The sequence below is a fragment of the Erithacus rubecula genome (assembly GCF_903797595.1).
Source record: "Erithacus rubecula genome assembly, chromosome: 20".
Lineage (NCBI taxonomy): Eukaryota > Metazoa > Chordata > Aves > Passeriformes > Muscicapidae > Erithacus > Erithacus rubecula.
In genome coordinates this window covers 2156386-2176949 of record NC_136672.1, presented here as the reverse complement: position 1 = coordinate 2176949, position 20564 = coordinate 2156386, and the positions used below count along the sequence as shown (strand labels likewise).

Sequence of the window (20564 nt, the reverse complement as noted above, 5' to 3'; positions counted from 1 at the left end):
TCAGGGCATCCTTTGGATGGAGTTGACTGTTGAAAAAATAGTCTTTTAAATTGATGATGACAAGAGCCCAATCTCTTGGAATCCCTGACACACACAGAAGTCCAGGTTGCAGGGATGCCATGTCCTCAATCACTTTATTGATCTTTCTCTGGTCAGGCCTATCTCTACACAGCTCATAGCCCTATTGTTTCTTGTCATTGCACTTCCTCACTTGGTTTCTGCACATTCTGCCATGGTGGAATCAGCACTGAATGCATGAAGAGTCTTTGAACATGTCCTCATAAATACTTAGTGTGAAACAGGAAACTGCTATTAAGGAAAATCTCCAGTTTCATAGAATTACAGAATCATAATTGGCTTGGGTTGGAAGGAACCCTAAAGTCCTGCTGGGTTCCAACACCCCATTCCTCACCCCCTGCCATGGACAGGGATGCCTTCGACTATTCCAGGTTGCCTCAAACCCTGTACGGCCAGGCCTTGAACACTGCCAGGGATCCAGGGGCAGATGCTCTGGGCACCCTGTGCCAGGGCCTCCCCACCCTCATAGGAAAGAGTTCCTTCCTAATATCTATTCTAAACCTCTCCTCTTTTAGTTTAAAAGTTTTTCCCTCTTTTTATATGATTATCTGCTTGTGTGAAGTCACTCTTTTTTATAAGACTCCTTTATGTACTGAAGGCCGCAAGGAGGTCTCACTTCTCTAGCAGTTGCTCTCCTCAGGCTGCTCCACAGGGTGTGCAGTGGAGGTGGCAGGGCCACTGACACCATGCCTTGTCCTTTTGATAGTCACACACTCCCAAGCACATCCTTGGCTCCCTTTCTGGGCAGAGGGCCCAGTGCAGATGAGGCCCTGTGCACTGAGCAGTGGCTGCTTCTGTCAGCCCAGGGACTTCTCCTCCAGCACTGATGACCCAAACATTTTCAGGTGTTCTTTGGCCCTTCCCACCTGGTTTTTGTTTTGTCCCAGTGGGAAACACATGAAACTGGCTGACCCACCTGGCCCAAATTTAACCCCTCTGCTGTGATTAGCTCCTAGCATGTAGGCCAGGCAGTTCCAGCAGGGTTAAAGCACCCAGGTTTCAGTGAGGTGGATCAGGCAGTTCCAGCAGGGTTAAAGCACCCAGGTTTCAGTGAGGTGGGCCATGCAGTTCCAGCAGGGTTAAAGCACCCAGGTTTCAGGGAGATCTCGTTTCTGGTGTGCAGTGTAGGGAGCCCAGAGCTGGCCCTCGATGGCTCCAGGCTGCCATCCCCTGGCACTGGGTGCCTGGAGCAGGGGCCCTGCTCAGCTGCTGCCCGGCAGCTCCCTGGGACTGACAGCAGCCTGCTGGGCCTGAAGCTGGGAATAAAGCTTGCCCTGATATCAACAGCCTGAATTCTGAGGCAAAAGGCACAGCCACAGCCCAGCTGATGTCTTTGTGCCCTGCACCAGCACCCACCCTGGGCCATCACCACAGGTGTCTATGCTTTCTTCAAGTATCACCAATGCCTGGGTCAGATACAAAATGAGGGACAGTGGGCTACTGCTTCATTGCACCCATGGTCTGTTCAGGGTCTCTTCATCTGTAAGGGAGCAGACAGGCAGCTTCCTTGTAATCCCTGCCAGTGCTTACCCCTCATCTTGACTTCCACAAAGCTGGCAGGGTGCTCACCTTCCTGCCCACTCACCAACATTGCCTTGGGCCTCCAGCCTGAAGGTGATCTCTCTAACAGGATTTTATTTGTACCAGTTCATATACCCAAGATGTTAGGCCCACTTACAGGGTTCAAACATTTATGGCTATCAACTAAGATGGGGACAGCATTTTACACACATGTCCAATAAATGATGCATCTTAGAGAAGTGCAGGTTTGCCTTTCCCTTCTATACACGGTTATCTTAGAAACCTTATCTCCCTAAGTCCCTGGGTTATTTGGTCTGCTTGACTTTGTTTATTCTTATTTTTCCTTTTGCTACTGCTGTTGAGAAAAGGGCTGATATTTTCACACAATTACACAGAACATGTGTCAGAACTGCCTTTTGACGGGCAATTGTCAGCCCACAGTACATCTCTTCACAAATGACGCTGCATTTTGTTTCTCTGTCTTTACAGATTTGTGATTTAACAGAATCGAATCTGGTGCACTATTTAATGGCACCCTTTGCTGAGTGTCAAGGGAACCTTCTAATGTACGTTTTAATTATCATTCCTTCTCCTTAGTGCCTGAAATAACATAATTCCATTGGAAATGTGTTATTCCTGTCCAACACCACTCTGACTTACTCTAACAGTAGCTTGACCAACACAGGCAACAGCACAAATAAGTTTCTCTTTCATGCTTACTCTTTAAGGATTACTTATGTGAGTAAGAAACTTTCTTCAACCATAGCCTAAAGTGTTACAGAAGGAATAATTATTTGGTAAGAAAATGATAAAAAACTGTACCACAAACCTACTCAGGGGTTTTATAAGGCAAAACTCTGTCGAAAGATTAATGGTGATATAGACCTCACCTGTAAAAAACAAAAAAAATGAAAACTATTGCACATTATATAAATGCAAAGAAATCTACTTTTATTTGCTATGTACTCAGATAGTTTCAAATCTCAAGTCTGGAAGACAGTGACAGAAGGTTCACATTTTGTGCAGCCCTCAGGTCACTTTGCTGCCTTGTGTTATTCTCACTCTTCCTCTTCTATCTTCTTGCCATGCATGTCACGACTCTTCACTCGGAGCTTGTTGACCTGTGACTCTGCAATGTCAGCCCGCTCCTCGGCTTCCTCCAGCTCGTGCTGGATCTTGCGGAACTTGGACAGGTTGACATTGGACAGCTCCTCCTGTGTGAGGAAAGGGAGTCAGTGGTGAGGAGCCCAGGGCAGGACTTTCACTCCTACTGCAAATCAGTCTAATGGGGCTGCAAATCTCCATTTTCTCCCACTACTGCTCACACATCAGCCCCACACAGAGCTCATCATGCTCCCCTTTTCAGGACCCTACTGGGACAACGTTCACTGGGACTGTGTCACACATTAGGAGCAATTTCACACATTGGATTCATAATTTCTCTACCTACTCTCACACTACTTCCTGCCCAACTGTCAGTGTGACTTTTTAGGTTAAGAAGACCCTGAAGCCTTCTGCTGCTGATTATTAGCAGAGATTTGGGAACTTGGCAGTGGGTGTGGCCCCTGGGTTTGTTTATTCTGGCCTCCTGTGTGAAACAGGCTGCAGAACTTCCCTTAATCAACCTCCCTGAATGCAGGGTGCCCAGAGCTCACCACGGCCTCATGACACAATAGCAAAACAGTGTGACCGAGATGGTTGTTTCTCAGGAATTTCTTTCATACCCCTCTCCTGGTATTCAGCCTCACTAAATATGTGCCCTGCCCCAATGGAATGTGGCCTTTGCCCATTCTCCAAGCAATACTTACAGCCTCCTCAGCTTGTCTCTTGTAGGATTTCACTTTCATTTGCAGCTTGTCCACCAGATCCTGCAGCCTGAGGACATTCTTCCTGTCTTCCTCAGACTAGGGAGGTTGGCAAACAGGATAGAGAGTCAGTTCATAGTCCTCCATCACACAAGGTTCACAGTTCCCCTTGGGGATGGTGTGTTCAAAATGTGACTCACTGTGAGCAAACCCTGTGAGAGCAGGAGACCTCCTGCCTTACCTGGTAGGTCAGTTCCTTCACCCTGCGCTCGTACTTGCGCACACCCTTCACGGCTTCAGCGCTGCGCTTCTGCTCAGCATCAACCTCCCCTTCCAGCTCCCGCACCTGCAAGGACAAGCCCATCTCTGCAGCTTCCCTGGCAATGTCTCTCCAAGGACACGCTCACTCAGGCGCAGCCCCAGCCCTACACACCCTGGCCTCCAGCTTCTGAAGTTGTTTCTTCCCTCCCTTCAGTGCCAGCTGCTCGGCCTCTTCCAGACGGTGCTGCAGGTCCTTCACCGTCTGGTCCAGGTTCTTCTTCATCCTCTCCAGGTGGGCACTGGTGTCCTGTTCTTTCTTCAGCTCTTCTGCCATCATGGCCGCCTGGTCCAGAGCAAAAGGTCAAAGCCATTTTAGGGCTGGAGATATTTTGGGCAGAGTACATTCATCATCAGCAATGCCAGGAGCACCCAACTCACATCTGTGATGGCCTTCTTGGCCTTCTCCTCAGCATTGCGGGCTTCCTGGATGGTATCCTCCATTTCACTCTGGATCTGGGAAATGTCTGTTTCCAGCTTCTTCTTGGTGTTGATCAAGCTGGTGTTCTGCGCAACAGGAAAGAGAGGATTCCTACTATCAAACCAAATGCCTCCACAGTAAGGCCTGAAAATGCAGGTAGAGTTAGGAAAGTCTTCAGTGCAAGACACTTCTTTAACACCAGAGCAGCAAAAAAAACACTGAGGGCTGGCTGGAGGGAACATATTGCAGGACACTTCTTCCACTAGGTAAACACACATGTAGTCACTTAGAAGATGAATAACAATTTAACCTTGTTATCACTTATGAAAGGGAATAATTTCCAGCAGCGCCTGACCTGGGTATGGAGGAGCTGTGCACGTTCAGTGGCATCCAGAAGCTCCTGCTCAGCCAGTTTCCTCGATCTCTCTGTCTGCTCCAGGGCTGCCCGGAGCTCCTCAACTTCAGCCTGCAGCAGGTTTGCTCTGCGCTCCACCATGGCCACCTGCTCCTTCAGGTCATCCTGTGTCCTGAGAGCATCATCCAAGTGCAGCTGAGTGTCCTGGACAAACAGACAAGAAAAATTGCATGGCCTCAGTGGGCACCGGAGTGGGAAAAGTGTCAGGGATTTAATTTCTCTTTTCTATAGCTCTGCTACAGAACGCACCTTGAGCACTGCCTGGGTGTTTCTCAGGTTCTTCTGTGCCTCTGCAGCCTGGCGGTTGGCATGGCTGAGCTGGATCTCCATTTCATTCAGGTCTCCCTCCATCTTCTTCTTCAGCCTCAGGGCTTCATTCCTGCTCCTGATCTCAGCATCCAGAGTGCTCTGCATGGAGTCCACGATTCTGAGGTGGTTTCTCTTCATTTGGTCAATCTCCTCATCTTTTTCTGCTATCTTCCTGTCAATCTCAGACTTCACTTGGTTGAGCTCAAGCTGCAGGCGCAAGATCTTCCCCTCCTCATGTTCCAGGGAGGCCTGCACAATTCAGCATGAAGAGAGTCTTACTTTCTAAGTAATCTTTTTTACAGTTCCACATAGTAGGTAGGTTTGCTTTCCTGATCTCTCTTCAAAGAACTACACCCATAATCCTAAACATGGACAACATTGATGAGCATTGTATGTACCTCAGCTTCCTCCAGGGAGGCTTGCAGTTCAGATTTTTCCTGCTCAACCTGCTTCTTGACTTTCTCCAGCTCATGAATCGCCTTTCCTCCCTCAGCAATCTGCTCCGTGAGGTCAGAAATCTCCTCTGTGGGAACAAAGATCAATGGCAAGGTCAGGCACAGAGCTGAATGGCAAGGTTCCTGTCTCACTACGTGACAGGCATCTCTGCTAACCTGTAGGCACAGAGCCATGAACAATGGTGGTAAGGGCTGAGAGTGAGAAAGGGCAGTAAGGGACAGAGGGCAGGGACTTACGCTGCAAGTTCTTGTTCTCCCGCTTCATTGTCTCCAGGTGGTCCAAGGACTCCTCATAGGCATTCTTCATCTTGAACAGCTCCGTGCTGAGAGAGCGCGACTCCTTCTGGGAGGCCTCCAGCTCAGCCTGCGTTTCCTCATACTTCTGCTTCCATTCTGCCAGGATCTGCAGAGAAACGGGCTGTGAGTAGGGCTGTGGCCATCACGGGGGCATGCTCTGCCCAGGAGTGCTGGTGCTGGAGGCCAACAGACCTTGTCAAAGTTCTTCTGCTTCTTATCCAGAGCAGCACAGGCAGCATTGGATCTCTCCACATCAATCATCAGGTCCTCCACTTCATTCTGCAGCCTCTGCTTTGTCTTTTCCAGGGAGGCACATTTGGCATTGACAGCCTCAACATGTTCCTCTGCATCCTGTAGACGCTGGGCCAGCTTCTTCCTGGGAAGAGAGAAGCACAATGCCTCATTAGAGCCAGGAAGAGCGTCTGTTCTATACTGTCATGAGAGGGCAGTTTGTCACCTTGGGATTCTGAGTCAAAAACTTTCCACATATACAAAAAGTATCTATAAACTATGAAGTATTAGACTTGTCCTACCACTTCTAAAGCCGATATTTTCCCTTCCATTCTTTCTCTCCCTTCCTATCTCCCCTTTTTTTACAAAGACAGTATATCATTACCTCCCTCCCATTCTTTTCTTAACCCATTCTCAGAGACTCTAATTTCCCTTGATCAGTTTCAGTCTTCTGCCATCATTTGCTATCCTGTTTCCCACGTACTTGGCCTCCTCGAGCTCCTCCGTGCGCTGAATCGCGTCCGTCTCATATTTGGTTCTCCACTGAGCCACTTCACCGTTGGCCTTGGACAGGGCTCGCTGCAGCTCCCCCTTGGCCTCCTGCTCCTCCTCATATTGTTCCCGGAGCAAGTCACAGTCGTGACGAGCGGACTGCAGGGCGTGGGCCAGGGCATTCTTGGCCTGTGGGTACAATTTGGTTTGGTAACCTGAATACTTATCTTGAAATGCCTCTTGACTGTGAACTTGACAGTGAAATTGGAATGAAACTCTAATTGCAAATATGTAGAGCTTGGAGCTGGTAAAGCCCTCATTGACACGTTCTGGAGCATCAGGATGCATTAATGACAGCTCCTCTGGGGACAGTAATCTGCTGTTTGTGTAAATTTGTGGCTGAATCATGTCTTAGAGAAGATCATCAGAATCTTGTGGAAGCCTTGTGGATGAATTCCTCCAGCACCTAAAGTATCCTGTTTCCTTCCCTCTCTACTTGAAGAGTGGGGTGTTGTGCACTAGTGCCATTCTCTGCAGTCCTACGTGTGTTAAGGGAAGGAACACTGGAGTAGTCTAGTGTTAAGACAGGATTCTGCAGGTGCTTTTGGGGGTCATGTAGGCAGAGGACACCAGAGGATTTCCAGACCTTGATTTCTTCCTCTAGATGTCTCTTGAGTTCCTCAATCTGTTGGGTAAATCCTTGCTTGCCCCTAGACAGCTGAGAAATCAGAGCATCCTTCTCCTCCACCTGGCGGGAATATTCACCTGGGAAGGGAAAGGGGACAAAGGAAGCACACTGTTCCTCCTATGACACCATCTGCCTGTAAAGCCGTGTAATCAGTAATGGGCTGGACAGCTTAAACCTGCTGCCATCTTGCACGCTCTGGCTTGCTCAGGGCATGCAGATCCCGCCACTGAATTTTGGGGATGAGGATGTCTCACCAGACTCTGTCTGCAGACGAGCTCTTTGCGTATTGAGGTCATTGATCATGCGCTGATTCTGCTCCTCCTTCGTTTTAAGCTCACTCAGCTGATCTTCCAGTGTGCGGCACATCTTCTCCAGGTTGGCCTAGAGAGAAAACACGAGAAGGGAGAAGACATGATGGTTTGTACTCTGCCTTATTGTCACAGCAGGGGTTTTGTTTCTGGCAATGTGTCTGGAAGAAGCAGCTTTTGTGCCATACTTTGTCCCTGTCACCATTTTCTCCTGCAATCCTTACCTTGGCTTTGGAGACAGACTCCATGTTGCTGGCCAAGTCATCAATCTCCATCTTCAGCTCACTCTTCTCTTTCTCCAGCTTCTGCTTCACACGTTGCAGGTTGTCAATCTGCTCCCCCAGCTCAGCTGTGCTGTCCGCGTGCTTCTTGCGCAAGGCGGAAGCCGTGGCTTCGTGCTGCAGCGTGGCCTCTTCCAGGTCACGGCGCATCTTCTGGAATTCTGCCTCACGCTTCTTGTTCATCTCCACCTGAGCTGCTGTGGCACCTCCTGCTTCTTCCAGGCGCTCGCTGATCTCCTCCAGCTCCCTGGACAGGTCAGCCCGATGCTTCTCTGCTTTAGCGCGAGAGGTTCGCTCTGCCTCAATTTCCTCCTCCAGCTCCTCAATACGGGCCTGTGGAACAGCAGGGATCCCTCACAGCCATGCCCTCCTCCTGAGCCTGAGCAAGGCAGGGGAAGGAACAGACACTTGCCTGCAGCTCCTTGATCTTCTTCTGAAATTGCATGCCCAGGGCTTGTTCATCCTCGATCTTGCTCTGGATTTGGCTGATTTCAAAGTCTTTCCTTTGGGCCAAGTGAATTGTGTTAGAGCTCAAAGGAAAAAGGCAAGTGCTGCAGCCCAGCACTCAGGTGCCCCAGAGCCACACTTACTTCTTCAGTTTCTCATCCAGCTGCTGCTTATCATTCTCCAAATCCATGATGCTGTCCTGGGCCAGCTTCAGGTCTCCTTCCAGTTTCCTCTTAGCTCTCTCCAGGTCCATGCGCAGTTTCTTCTCTTGCTCCAGGGACCCTTCCAGCTAAGCACAACAAAACCATCAGTGCTCTACCAGCCACATCAGACTCCATACCTGTACTGTTCCTGTTCTATGTCTGTGTGCTTACATCATCCACTTGCTGTTCCAGCTTGGTCTTGGCTTTGGTCAGAGTATTGACTTTGTCTTCCTCTACCTGCAGGTCATCCAGGGTCTGCTGATGTGCCTCTTGGAGGGCTTTCTTCTCTTTTGTCAGCTTGGCGATGGTCTCATCCAGAGCTGCCATCTCCTCAGTCAGGTTTTTCACCTTTAGGAAGATGGCAGCAAATGTAAATAATGGAAGTAGCTATACAAGTCCTGTAATATCACAGGGCTCTTTTCCAGATTGCAGGTGACAGGTTCTGCCTCATACCTTGTTTTCGGTGGCGTGTTTTTCCTTCTCCACCTTGGCCAGTGTTAGCTCAAGGTCATCAATGTCTTTCTTCAGCTCTGAACATTCATCCTCCAGTTTCCTCTTTTTGGCTGTCAGTTCAGCATTAATTTCCTCTTCATCCTCAGCCCTTTCAGTCACCTCTTTAATTTTGGCTTCGAGCTGAATTTTGGTTTTGATGAGCTGGTCACACCTTTCCTCTGCATCAGCCAAGCTATCTGCTTCCTGGTGGGGAGATAAAATTTTGTGGGTTCTAATGTTTTGAACTTTCTTTGCTCTGCCTTGTTAATCACAGAGTAGGTGGGTTTAAAAGTAGCAGATGAAACCATCTTTTAAGTTCAGCAACAGAAGGATCTTGAGTTGTGTTTACTGGTAAACCTTTTAATTTGAAATTAATATTTATTGCAATGTGTTTGTGTCTCCTAAATTTGTCTCCCAGGACAGTTATCTATGCGAATGCCTCATAGTGCAAGCTCTAATGTAGAACAGAACTTTCAATTTCTAATTTCAGCAGGATCAAGGGCTTTGAATATGTATTTTTTTCCTCATGGAAAGTGTACCTTTTCACTTTTTCTTTTTAGTTGTCTCAACAAAGCCTGAAAATATTTGTTATTTAGAGGCTTTTCAACTGCTGACAACACTTTTTTTGAGAAATAATTGTATCACTTTTCTACAGACTACATGGCTAATAGATTTCTGGCCTATCAGCTGCCTCTGTGGCTTCTTTCCTGGCCGCATCTAGGATCGTATATGGCTACTAGCTGATCATTTCATTGGGTGTTATGATACCCTCTTGTTCTATTTGCGTTTTAATGGGAAGTATCCATGTTTCCGAAAATAATCAAGGCTTCCTTGTGTAATTGTAAATACAAAAAGTCGATCGGATTTGCCTTTACTGCATTAGCCAGAAGCACTGCTTTGAAAGTTATTTCTCTTCCAGCTCCAAGTTCTTCGCTGTTCAATACATATTGGCTGGTTTTACATTGCACTGTCCTCACACAACAGCAATGGTGAATGCCATGTGGGTCTGCCAGGAGTCTCACTATGCCCGTGCTGGTGCCTGTTTGTTCTACATTAGAGTGACTCAGAGTGTGAGATTTAGACTGTTTTCTACCACATATAAATTCCTGGGAGTCTCTGTGCAGGACAAGAAACATTCTGACAGTGTATCATTTTTTTCCTGGGAGAAATGAATAGAGATACTCACAGCCTGCACTTGGAGTTGCAGGTCATTTTTCTCCTGCACCAGGGCCACCATTTTCTCCTCAAGCTCCTTCCGCTTTGCTTCTGACTTTGCAAGCTCCTCCTTGGTTTTCTCAAACTCTTCCTTCATGTTGGCCATCTCCTTCTCAGACTCTGCACTCTTCAACAAGGGCTTGATCTTGAAGAACAGCTTCATCCATGGCCAGTGTTTGACATTCATGAATGAACGAACATTGTACTGGATACAGAAGATGGACTCCCTGAAATTAAATTCATGCAGTTATTACATGGCTTTGCTGTGATTAACTTAAACTTCATCAGTAAAGTTCCATGAAAATCAACTAAATATGAGAAATATCTACCTCCTCTCCACCATTCTCCTGTACTCCACTCTCATCAGGAATCCCCTGCACCTGGCTTGCGTGCGAGTGATGATTTCTGCCAACTTGTCGTCTCTCATCTCCTCCAGGAGTCCCAGCAACCCAGCTTTGAAGAACACCTTGAGAGAGGACATGTTGCTCCATATCATTGTGATGTAGGACAGAAAAGAAGCTCAGAGTCATTCAGATTGCTGAATGGCTTTAATGGCCATGATCAGTGTCTCCTTGCTCCCTCTCCCAAATCCTCTGTCCAAGGGCTTAGAACGCCACATAATCTCGGCCCGAAACATTCAGTCTTTGTCTGAGCTATGTGTCATGACTACTGGTTTCCAGTTCAGCCACAACCTCAGCCACTCCATTACCTTGTCATGGACACTAGTGAGCTCTACCATGACCTATTAACTTAATTCCTGGCTTGATGTTCGACCAATCTCACTGCTGTGTATATGTCCATGAATTTATGACTAGGGCCTTGCTTTTTTAGTCGACCTGTGTCTGACCCTGATAAATCCTGAAAACCAAAGTTTTATGGTTTCAATTTGGACCATACTTATTGTAACAAACTTCACTGGTGATGTGAACTCTCAATTGAGTCTGACTACCATTCCTGGGTCATTCTCACTTGCCTTGACTGAGTACTGTGAGACTGGGCACTCGCTGATAGTGGACCCTAGTCTGGCATCTGTTATGTTATTGTGCTGTGCCTGATCCCCTGACTGAGCCCACTCTTACTGCTTTTGACAAACTTCTAAGAGAGGACTTGTTTTTACCTTGGTGTGACCAAATTTGTACTGGGTATGATCTACATCAATGGACCCAAGGAGCTTCTCTGAAGCTTTCTTGTTGTCCATGAACTGTCCCTCTGGGATAGCACTGGCATTAAGTACTCTGTATCTGCAAAAGGAAATAAAACATTAAGAAATCACAATCATTGAAACCACCACCAGAACGTCTCAGACTGTACAACTGAATTGATCTCATGCCTGGAGATGGTTCATCCTCCCAGGAAAGGATATGGGAAATGTTTTTAATAGTAATTCTAAGTAAAAAACAATCCTGATCTAAGCATTGCCACGTCATTATAAACTGATGGTAAAAATCAGTATTAATGATCAATACCAATTTTAAATAAAGAGTTCAAAGTATATTATAATAAGAAGGCTCTTCAGTGTGGCCTGAATTGGCAGAAAAGTGCAGAGCTCTCACCTCTGTTTGAAGTCAGCATACAGGACTCTGCTGGGGAAGCCTTTTCTGCAAATCCTGATCCCTTCCAGCACGCCGTTACAGCGCAGCTGGTGCAGCACCAGCTCGTGCTCCATGGCACCTGGCAAATACCACCATTAGTGACTGCCCCGCTGTTTGACACTCAGGAGAACAGCTTCTGCTGCTCAAGATTTTCTCCTCTTGGCTTGCCTTACCAGGTGTCTTAGTTTCATTTGGGATGATGCACCGTACAAAGTGGGGGTGAGTGCTTCTCAAGTTAGCCATCAGCTTGTTTAAATTCTCCTGTGAGATTGTGAAATTAAGTTTACATTAATAAGTGCAAGCACTGGAATCTTAGCAGCAGATGTATCAAACTGCTGTTTCAGGATGCAGATCTGTTTTCTCTAAAACAACTTGCAGAACTCCCAAAGGGAACATCAGAAGCTGAAGGCTCTCAAATTTTGGCTTGGAAGTTCTTTTACAGGATAATGGTTAGAATTCCTTTTCCTTGACCTCCTTATCCAAATACAGGGCTGTCATTGCACAGTTTTCCTTTAGTTGGTAATTCTTGTGGTAAATTGTTTGGGATCTTAAATAAATGTCATACTCTTGATCAAGCATGGATAGGATATAATTTGTCAGCTAAGTAAGTTGTTTCTAAATGCAGGGGATAGTTTATAATCCATATATGGATGTGATAGCCATATCCTTATCCATATTATATCCATATATATGGACTTGATAGTCCATATAAAATGACCCTTTTGATATTAATTCAGTCTCAAACTTTGAAGACAATACTGAAAACTGACCATGTTGAGTCGTTATTTTGATATGATTTAACACTAACTCTTTTTTGACATTGAATTCAAGTAATTGCCTTGAAATCCTACAGTTTTGGGGTAATTTATTTTCCTTTTAATATTCGATCTATTATTTTCAAATTTTACTATGAGTCAGTACTGAAAATCTGTTTAGAGACATAAAAAAAGTCTAGAAAATATATTTAAATGCTACAGAGAGGATTTTAAGGAAGTTAGCAGAAAAGTTACACCTGCCTAAGTAGGAGAACTTAACCCTTCAGATACTTTAGTGGAATATTCAAAAAAGGGCATGGAATTAGAAAAGGAATATTCTGTAGGTTCCAAGGATGGAAAGGGAAGGATTTAAAAGGATGACAATAGTTATATCCAAAACAGAAATAGACCTTTCAGATTCAAAATAAAAAAGCTTTGTCATCATCAAGGAGATAATGAACACTCTAATTACCCTGAAAAGAGCTGAGACAGTCTGGAAGGAAGAACCCTTCTTCTTGCCTCCCTTCTTGCCACCACCACCAGCATCTGAAAATCAAAGCAAAGAAAAAACAATTTTATAATATGGACAAAATATATTGGATACTACAGAACACACAGCCACTTTTTATTTCTAGCGTTTGCAGCATTAATACAGAGAAAACTTGGTCTCACATTAAAAATAAAATTTCCACAAAACTGACCAGCATCTCCTCCACCATAGCTGGCGAAGAGTAAAGCCAGGGTCTTCACAGATGATTTCTGGTACAGCCCAATGACAGTTTCATTCAGAGGGTCCTTGTTCTTCTCCAGCCAGCCAGTGATGTTGTAGTCCACTGTGCCAGCGTAGTGCACCAGGGAGAAGTGAGCCTCAGCCTTGCCTTTGGCAGGCTTGGGCTTCTGGAAGTTGTTGGACTTGCCCAGGTGCTGGTCATAGAGCTTGTTCTTGAAAGAGGTGTCAGTTGCCTTGGGGAACATGCACTCCTCTTCCAGGATGGAGAAGATGCCCATGGGCTGGGAGAAATCACAAGAAGTGACAAGGAAAGGTTACAATGGAAACATTCAAGATCACTCTGGATGGGACATTCACCTGCCTGGTCTAGTGGAAGGAGTCCCTCCCAATGGTAGGGGACTGGAACAAGATGTTCTTTATGGTGCCTTGCAAACCAAACTATTCTGTGATTCTATGACAATAACAAGAAGCCTGTGCTATAAATGTCAAAAACTGGTTGTGCTCTTGACAGCATCTCAGCCTGGATGAAAGCTTAGGTTTACCAGGAATTGGTCTCACTCAAAGAGTTTATTTCTGCAGTCCCTTGCCTCTCTGCAGCCTATCTTCATGGAACTGGTAGGAACTCGTCTGTCCAGCTCACATGAGAATTGGGTGTAGAATTGGGGGAGCAACGATAAAGAGAGAAACAATGGGGAAAGCTGCTACAAGGAGCTCCATAGTTTGGCGAGGTCAGGTGATATGATATTTCTTTCTCAAATTTGGCAGTGGACTTTGGATTTGAGCCTTTGGAGAAGAAAGAAAAGGAGACTGAATCGGGCTTGGTTTCAGAAGTCTGTTGGTGGGAGTCCATGTTACTTTTCCATGCTTGAAGACTAGACAATGCAGACTCATGACACACATGTGCATTTCCCCATTTCTCTTTGCTAGACAAAACTAAATTTCAGTGCAAAATACTTTTCTTAACTGATGCTACATATCTGTCTGTGAGTTCTTTCTGTGCTGACTTTGCCTCAAAAACATCACAGAATTCTAACAGCCATCATATACTTGTTTGGGAAAGGTACCTTCTCAATGAGCTCAATGCAGGCAGCCAGGTCCATGCCAAAGTCAATGAACTCCCATTCAATCCCCTCCTTCTTGTACTCCTCCTGCTCCAGCACGAACATGTGGTGGTTGAAGAACTGTTGCAGTTTCTCATTGGTGAAGTTGATGCACAGCTGCTCAAAGCTGTTGAACTGTCCAAAGCAAGGAAAGGTGCACAGGTTCTCAAGGTGTGCCAAATCCACAGGGTTTTGCTGCCATTCCCCTAAGGCTGCTTGAAGTTGAAACATCAGTCCCAAACCTTCTGTACCAGCATGTGTTTCCTTAGCAGGCCTTCTACTCTAACACTCACTGGCCTTGAAGGACATTTGCATTATTATTATTTTGCAAATCAAGCCAAAAGTTATAACTCTTTTTCACTTTCCTACTACACTGCAAACCTTTGGAAAGGTCAGTAGCTCTGAGCTGCTGGACAGTAGAAACCTCCTCAGTGTCCCACCCAAGAATTTCCCTGGCTTCATGTCAATAATCTGGGACTTTCTGTGTTCTGACACAGAAATTCTTGCATCATCATGGCATTCACAGCACAGGACATACACTGTGAAATTGCCCAGACCACTACAATTACAAGAGCATCCACCCCTCTGGCCCACAGTGGTGCGAGCCTTAGTCCTCTATGTGTTTCTGAGTCCTCATGACCCCTCCTTGCCCATTGTTTGACTGTGTTGTCAAATCCTTGCTCCTTACATCAAAGATCTCAAAGCCAGCAATGTCCAGGACACCAATGAAGTACTGCCTGGGCTGCTTCGTGTCCAGCTGTTGGTTGATGCGAACAACCATCCACAGGAACATCTTCTCAAACATCGCCTTTGCCAGGGCACCCACTGAATTGTTCACCTAGAGCAGAGAAGACAGGACTGGAGTTAGCTCTGAGGGGCAAAGAAAAACGTGCACGTGCAAGGTCAAGCTGTGCATTTGAAACTGTCAGATGTTACCTGTGTCACGTTTTGACCTTTGGTCACATATTCATTCCCAACCTTGACTCGGGGGTAACACAAGGCCTTGAGAAATTCAGCTGAGTTTAAGCCCGTTAGGTAGGCAGCTTTGTCAGCCACTGGAGGTGGAGAAAGAGAGAAAAACATTTATTTATGGACAATCTCTGGAATTCGGGTGATGTGAACAACTTTTCCTGTTCATCTTCTAGGAATGGAAGAACATTTATCTCATGTCACACAGAAGGGCTGTGAAGGAATGCAAATTCTGGACACTACTGATGGTCTTCTTTGAAAGCAAGAACAAGTATGGCCTGGATACAAAGAGATTGAACCTGAAATTCCCCAGAAGAACAACAAAAGCCTCTCGCAAGACAAAATGCAAGGTCCATTCTCTTTCTATGGCAAGGGGATTTCTGGGTAGCACAGCTTGCATGAGTTATTTCTCCAAAACCATAATTGCCCATCTGGGTGTCTTATTCTTTGGAGGTTTTCTAGAGGGAGAGAGCTATCCTGTGTTGTAAGTGAAGTTCCTGCTTTCAGGCAGCTTGTGTTTGAGGAGCCACCATTGGATAGAATAATGGAACTTCCCATATCAAGGAAAGCATCTCTGCAATTAGAGGGACCAGAGGTAAAAACGGAATTCTCAATGTTTTAAGTGGAAACTCGAGACAACTGCGTATGCCTCAGGAGGCCAACATATCACCTCTGCATGCAGTGAAGGACTTGGCACAAATCAGGCCCTGAATTTGCTGATACCTTCTGTGCCATCAGGCTCTGCCTGCTCCTCTCGTTGTTTCTGCTTGAACTTCAGGTTCCCATAGTGCATGACAGCCCCTGTCAACTTGTAGATGGCTGATTTCTCATCTGCAGTGAATCCCAGGATGTCAATGGCACTCTGCAGTCAAAATAATGAATTCAAAAACCGTATCCTTAGTGGGCCAGAAATGTCACCCTCAAGGCATTCCTAGGAGGTAAGTTGTTGCTGTGTTACTTACATCTGTAGCCATGAGCTCCTCCTGGTCGTCAATGCTGGGAACAGTGACCTCGCCTTGACTCACATAGTGGAAATCATAAGGGTTGGTGGTAATGAGGAGCATGTCTGAAAGCAGGAAGAGACAAGGCATAGGCTTACTTTAGTCAACCAGGTGAATGAAGGAACTGTTCCTCAGTGATCTACTCCAAAAAGCTGTAATGCTCCTTCCTACCAATCAGCTCTGGCTTCTTGTTGGACATGATCTGATAAAAGATGTGGTAGCTCCTTTCCGCCTTGAGCTGGAAAGTGACTCTGGACTTCTCCAACAGGTCTGCCCAGGGAGGTAGAAAGAGTTAGGCACTTGTGGGAATGTACATGGATGTGGGAATTTGGGAAATGATGGGAACAGTCCAGGAGAATCTCTTACAAGTTTCAATGTCAGCAGAAGCCAGTTTGCCTGTGGCCCCAAAGTGGATTCTGATGAATTTGCCCTGTTAAGCAGAAGCAGCAGCAGGTCAGCCTGGATGTGTTCTGCTGACATCTCCTTTGTATGAAGAACTGTTCAGGCATCATTTGTGATGCCATGAGGGAGAGAGATTTTATGCAAAGCAAGAACTCACAAAGCGTGAGGAGTTGTCATTCCTCACGGTCTTGGCATTTCCAAAGGCCTCCAGCAGTGGGTTGGCACTGATGATTTGATCCTCAAGTGTCCCCTGAAACAGAAGTCTTCTTGTCACGATCTAACTCCTCAAGAAATCTGATAGTTGCAGATATCTAGTCCTGGGACCTCACCTGCATTTTGCCTGAGGTCTGTTCCTCCTTCTTCTTGTCCCCACTGGCTGCAATTGTTGCAAAGTACTGGATGACACGCTTTGTGTTGACAGTCTTCCCGGCCCCGGATTCTCCGCTGCCAAAGGCAAGAGAGAAGCAGAGGGTGCGTGGTCAGGCAGGAGGTGCCCTGGCCCCGGGCAGCCCCGCAGGGACCCGCGCAGGGGGTGTACGTACGTGATCAGGATGGACTGGTTCTCCCGATCTGTGAACAAGGCAGAAAAGAAGACATGATTATTTTAGGTCATGAATATAATTGATAAAATTATTCCTGTGACTTTTAGAAGGTGCACTAGCAGTACGCATCTATTTCCATTAATAAACCTTTGTCACTTCACTGCTACTTCATTTTCAATATTTAATGTTCCTAGATTCAACTGGGAAACTGATGTGTTCACCCTGAGGTATTGCCAGATACAGGACACATGCACTTCTTTTTCTAGATATTCCCATCATGTTACACTGCTCATTTTGTTTGTGAAAATGATTCTAACTAAAGATCAATTTTGTAGAGTTAGTGATTAAATGGCCTGTCAGTATGCTGAATTGAACTGCAGTATGTGCTTCTCATAAACTCTATTACATAGGAACAACCATTCCTGGTCAGTCAATAAGCCTCCTAAATGGTTTTTATGCAGTTGCCAGTTGAGTCTTGCCTAAAGAAAATCAGATTAACATCATAAATAAGTAGTAACCTTTACCAGCGTAGTCTGTCATGCTCTAGAATATTCAAATGTTGGCACTTCCAAAACTAGATTCAATATTTTTCTGTGTCATGTCTTGAGCTGAGTTTGCTTTCCATAATTTTGTCTGGTTGCTTTTTTAACCCATTCTCCCATTTTGACTCCATTGACAAAATCTTTGTACAACAAAAACTGAAAAATCTCTAGGAAGTCTGAAGAGAATAAGCCATTAGGGATCAAACTCTTAGAAGAAGTCTGGGTTTGCACTTGCATAATTTCTGCATGTCTTATGAAGGTGTCAGCAAGGGTAAATACATGACAGCTTACATGAATATGACCTTGCTAAGACATTCTACTCAAACATCAATTAAATATTGGTGGTTTTTTCATTGTATTTTCATCCAATTAACCTTCTTAATGCTTCGAATGCTACAAAATTAAGTACAGTAATTCGGGATGAGAGAGGGAAGATTTCTTTTAAGAAATTAAAATACATATTATTATTATATTGTCATCTATATTTCCCACCAATCTGATCTTTCCTAAATTTATGAATATTTAGTCATTTCTAGAAAAGTTGTCGCTACCTTTCTTTGGTGTTTCTTTCCTCTATATTAATGAATGGAAAAGAAGAAATTGTTTTTGAGATGGAAGAAGGAAGTTAAGGATTTTCTGAGCAGGTTTCACTACAATTTCTGACTATTCTGAGACTGCTTCCAGAGTTTTTGTAAAGCTACCAATGCATAGCTATCAGCACATAGGAAGCATTGGCTCCAGCATTGAATGTACTTTCCTTTTACACACCGTTTTATTTACAGAAATTCACCCTAGCCCTTTTCAGTCCTGCATAGCAAATCATTCAAAGAGCAAACCTTTCAACTGAGAAAAACCTGAACTTTAGAGTACATACAAATTTCTTTAATAGAAAATCTGACAATACATTCCATGTTAAATCATATCCCCCCAAATACACTGCACACGAAACTTTAACATTGGTTTCTATAAACTTTGTCTAAATGATGATGTTCAATAAAAAATCTATTTACTGTGGTAACAGAACATCCATCTTTACAGCAAAATTAAACTGAACTATTGTATAGGGAAAAGACTTCTTCTCTTTTGTGAGTGTTTACAGCCAAGTGATTGTAAAGAAAACCAAATAACTCACCAGTCAGCATGAACTGATAGGCATTGTCAGAGATGGAGAAGATGTGTGGAGGGGCCTCCTGGCGCTTCTTGCCTCGGTAGGCCAACACCACCTCGGGGTTGTACACCGGCAGCCACTTGTAGGGGTTGACAGTGACGCAGAAGAGACCCGAGTAGGTCTGTGAGGAAGGGACACAGCACGTTGGCTTCCCTGAGCCTGGCCCAGCAGCTCCTGAGGCTGCCCAAAGGAAGCTGCTGCTGCCACTTACGTAGATCATCCAGGCTGCGTAACGCTCTTTGAGGTTGTACAGCACAGCGGGTTCGTGGAGGTGGGTCATCATGGCCATGTCCTCGATTTTGTCATACTTGGGAGGGTTCATGGAGAAGATTTGATCTTCTTTCACCGTCAGGGTCTGCCACAGAATAGAGAGATGCATTTATGTCAGCTAAGACCCCAGAGTGGGAATTAAATTTTATTTGTAAATTTTGCATTTATTCACCTCTCCACCTTCAGTCTTGACAGTGACCTTCCCTGCATCCTTACTCTCAATTTTCCCTTTCACATAGGACTCCTTTGCATGTACCACAAAGACAGATGTCTTTGCATCAAAAGGTTTGTTCTGGGCCTCTATTCTCTCCTTCTCTGACTTTCGAAGGTAAGGAGCCGCCTCGCCAAAGGCGGCCATGTCAGCGTCTGGAGTTGCCATGGCTGCACTTCTTCAGGAGCCACGGTCTGCAGGGTCCTCTGTAGCCTACAAGAGATGTTGTGTCAGTGAATGAGCATCTTTATGTGAAAGAAAGCAGATCGGTATTTTTTAATATTAAACTAAGTATAAACAAGTCAAAAGTTGGAGTTAAACTTCCCTGTCTTGGCCGAAAATACTTACATAGCTCTCTAATATTAATCCTTAGACATCCAGCTAAGACACCACATACAGAATAACAGTTAAGTGTACAGCATGTTGTGAAGTTTAGCAGTATTATTTGTGAACTGTAGCAAATTTGGCTATTCCCATAATAGAGTCTCTGGTATTTTTTTAAAATGCTACTGAAAGTCTTTTTCTCATAGCAAATATTGGCTTTCTAAAAATTACTTGTTATCGATAATTCATCTTGCATTATAACAGATGTAACTGTTACTATTGCCTGTTCTCTGTTCCACAAATCTTAAACTCTTGGATTTCATCCTGTTCCTTAAAAGTTGTTGACTTTTGATATTGATTTTGGTGGCAGAGGTCACTGCTGCTTGAAAACATAACAACTCATTTTGTTGCACAGAGATCCAGAGATAATATGTAAGTTGAAAGAAAGCATGCTGCTTTCAAACCTACAGTATAGAGCAGTCCATGACAGAAGTGGATATCCAAGTCTTATAGGAAGTTAAATAGAATAAAAAGGTATATGTTTTGCCCAGCAGTTCACAGGAGCCAAACACTTACCTTGAAATTTTCTGTCAAGACTGGGCACAGCACTCCAAAGAGCCTTTTATAGACTCTGGTATGCAGATGCTTTGGATGTTTCCTTTTCCTTCTGTCAAAATATATTTTGGCAAACCATCTTTGGCAAAATATTGTCTGGCAAATTTAACTAATGGCATAATTGTCATTTGATCTGATATATTTAGAAATGTTTTGCATCTTACCATTCCTGTGGATACATTTCCTATAAATAGTCTGACAGGGCTATTAATATTGGAATCTGGACTAGTCAAGGCACTTAAAGAACTTGGGTGTATGATTTATTGATTCTTCTATGGTCTTTACAGGTAACTTAATCTTTGATCCAGATGGGATTCTTTGACATTTCTGTACTTTCACAGATGTAAAAGGGAAATAATGTAATGTA

General features: G+C 44.9%; 1 protein-coding gene and 1 long non-coding RNA gene across 2 annotated transcripts in view; one reads left to right on the top strand and one right to left on the bottom strand.

The window, feature by feature from the left end:
- The window catches only part of LOC306810508, a 149461-nt gene that overhangs the window by 96801 nt on the left and 32096 nt on the right, over positions 1-20564 (top strand). The window lies entirely within an intron of this gene.
- Positions 2525-19495, bottom strand: LOC306810476 (myosin heavy chain, skeletal muscle, adult-like). The gene is made up of 38 exons (XM_079323135.1): positions 19220-19495; positions 18989-19132; positions 18742-18898; positions 17068-17095; positions 16855-16969; positions 16683-16775; positions 16490-16553; positions 16295-16393; positions 16085-16188; positions 15846-15984; positions 15090-15208; positions 14842-14991; positions 14118-14288; positions 13025-13334; positions 12796-12869; positions 11742-11829; positions 11530-11647; positions 11094-11217; positions 10306-10442; positions 9948-10203; positions 8723-8965; positions 8441-8617; positions 8210-8355; positions 8032-8122; positions 7563-7952; positions 7285-7411; positions 6989-7107; positions 6335-6531; positions 5812-5995; positions 5560-5725; positions 5266-5390; positions 4808-5116; positions 4499-4702; positions 4104-4229; positions 3838-4008; positions 3646-3750; positions 3408-3503; positions 2525-2813 (listed from the first exon to the last, which is right to left on the bottom strand). Exons 1-38 carry the CDS (start codon positions 19424-19426, stop codon positions 2658-2660), a joined length of 5829 nt encoding a protein of 1942 aa, XP_079179261.1. The 5' UTR covers positions 19427-19495; the 3' UTR covers positions 2525-2657.

Bases quoted from the DNA above. Each gene is read 5' to 3' on its own strand.
- LOC306810476 (XM_079323135.1), bottom strand. From the start codon at position 19,426: ATGGCAACTCCAGACGCTGACATGGCCGCCTTTGGCGAGGCGGCTCCT. The intron at 11,830-12,795 runs GTAATTAGAGTG...ACAATCTCACAG, and splicing joins CTGTCTCAGCTCTTTTCAGG to GAGAATTTAAACAAGCTGAT. The intron at 5,391-5,559 runs GTAAGTCCCTGC...TTGTTCCCACAG, and splicing joins GGAGAACAAGAACTTGCAGC to AGGAGATTTCTGACCTCACG.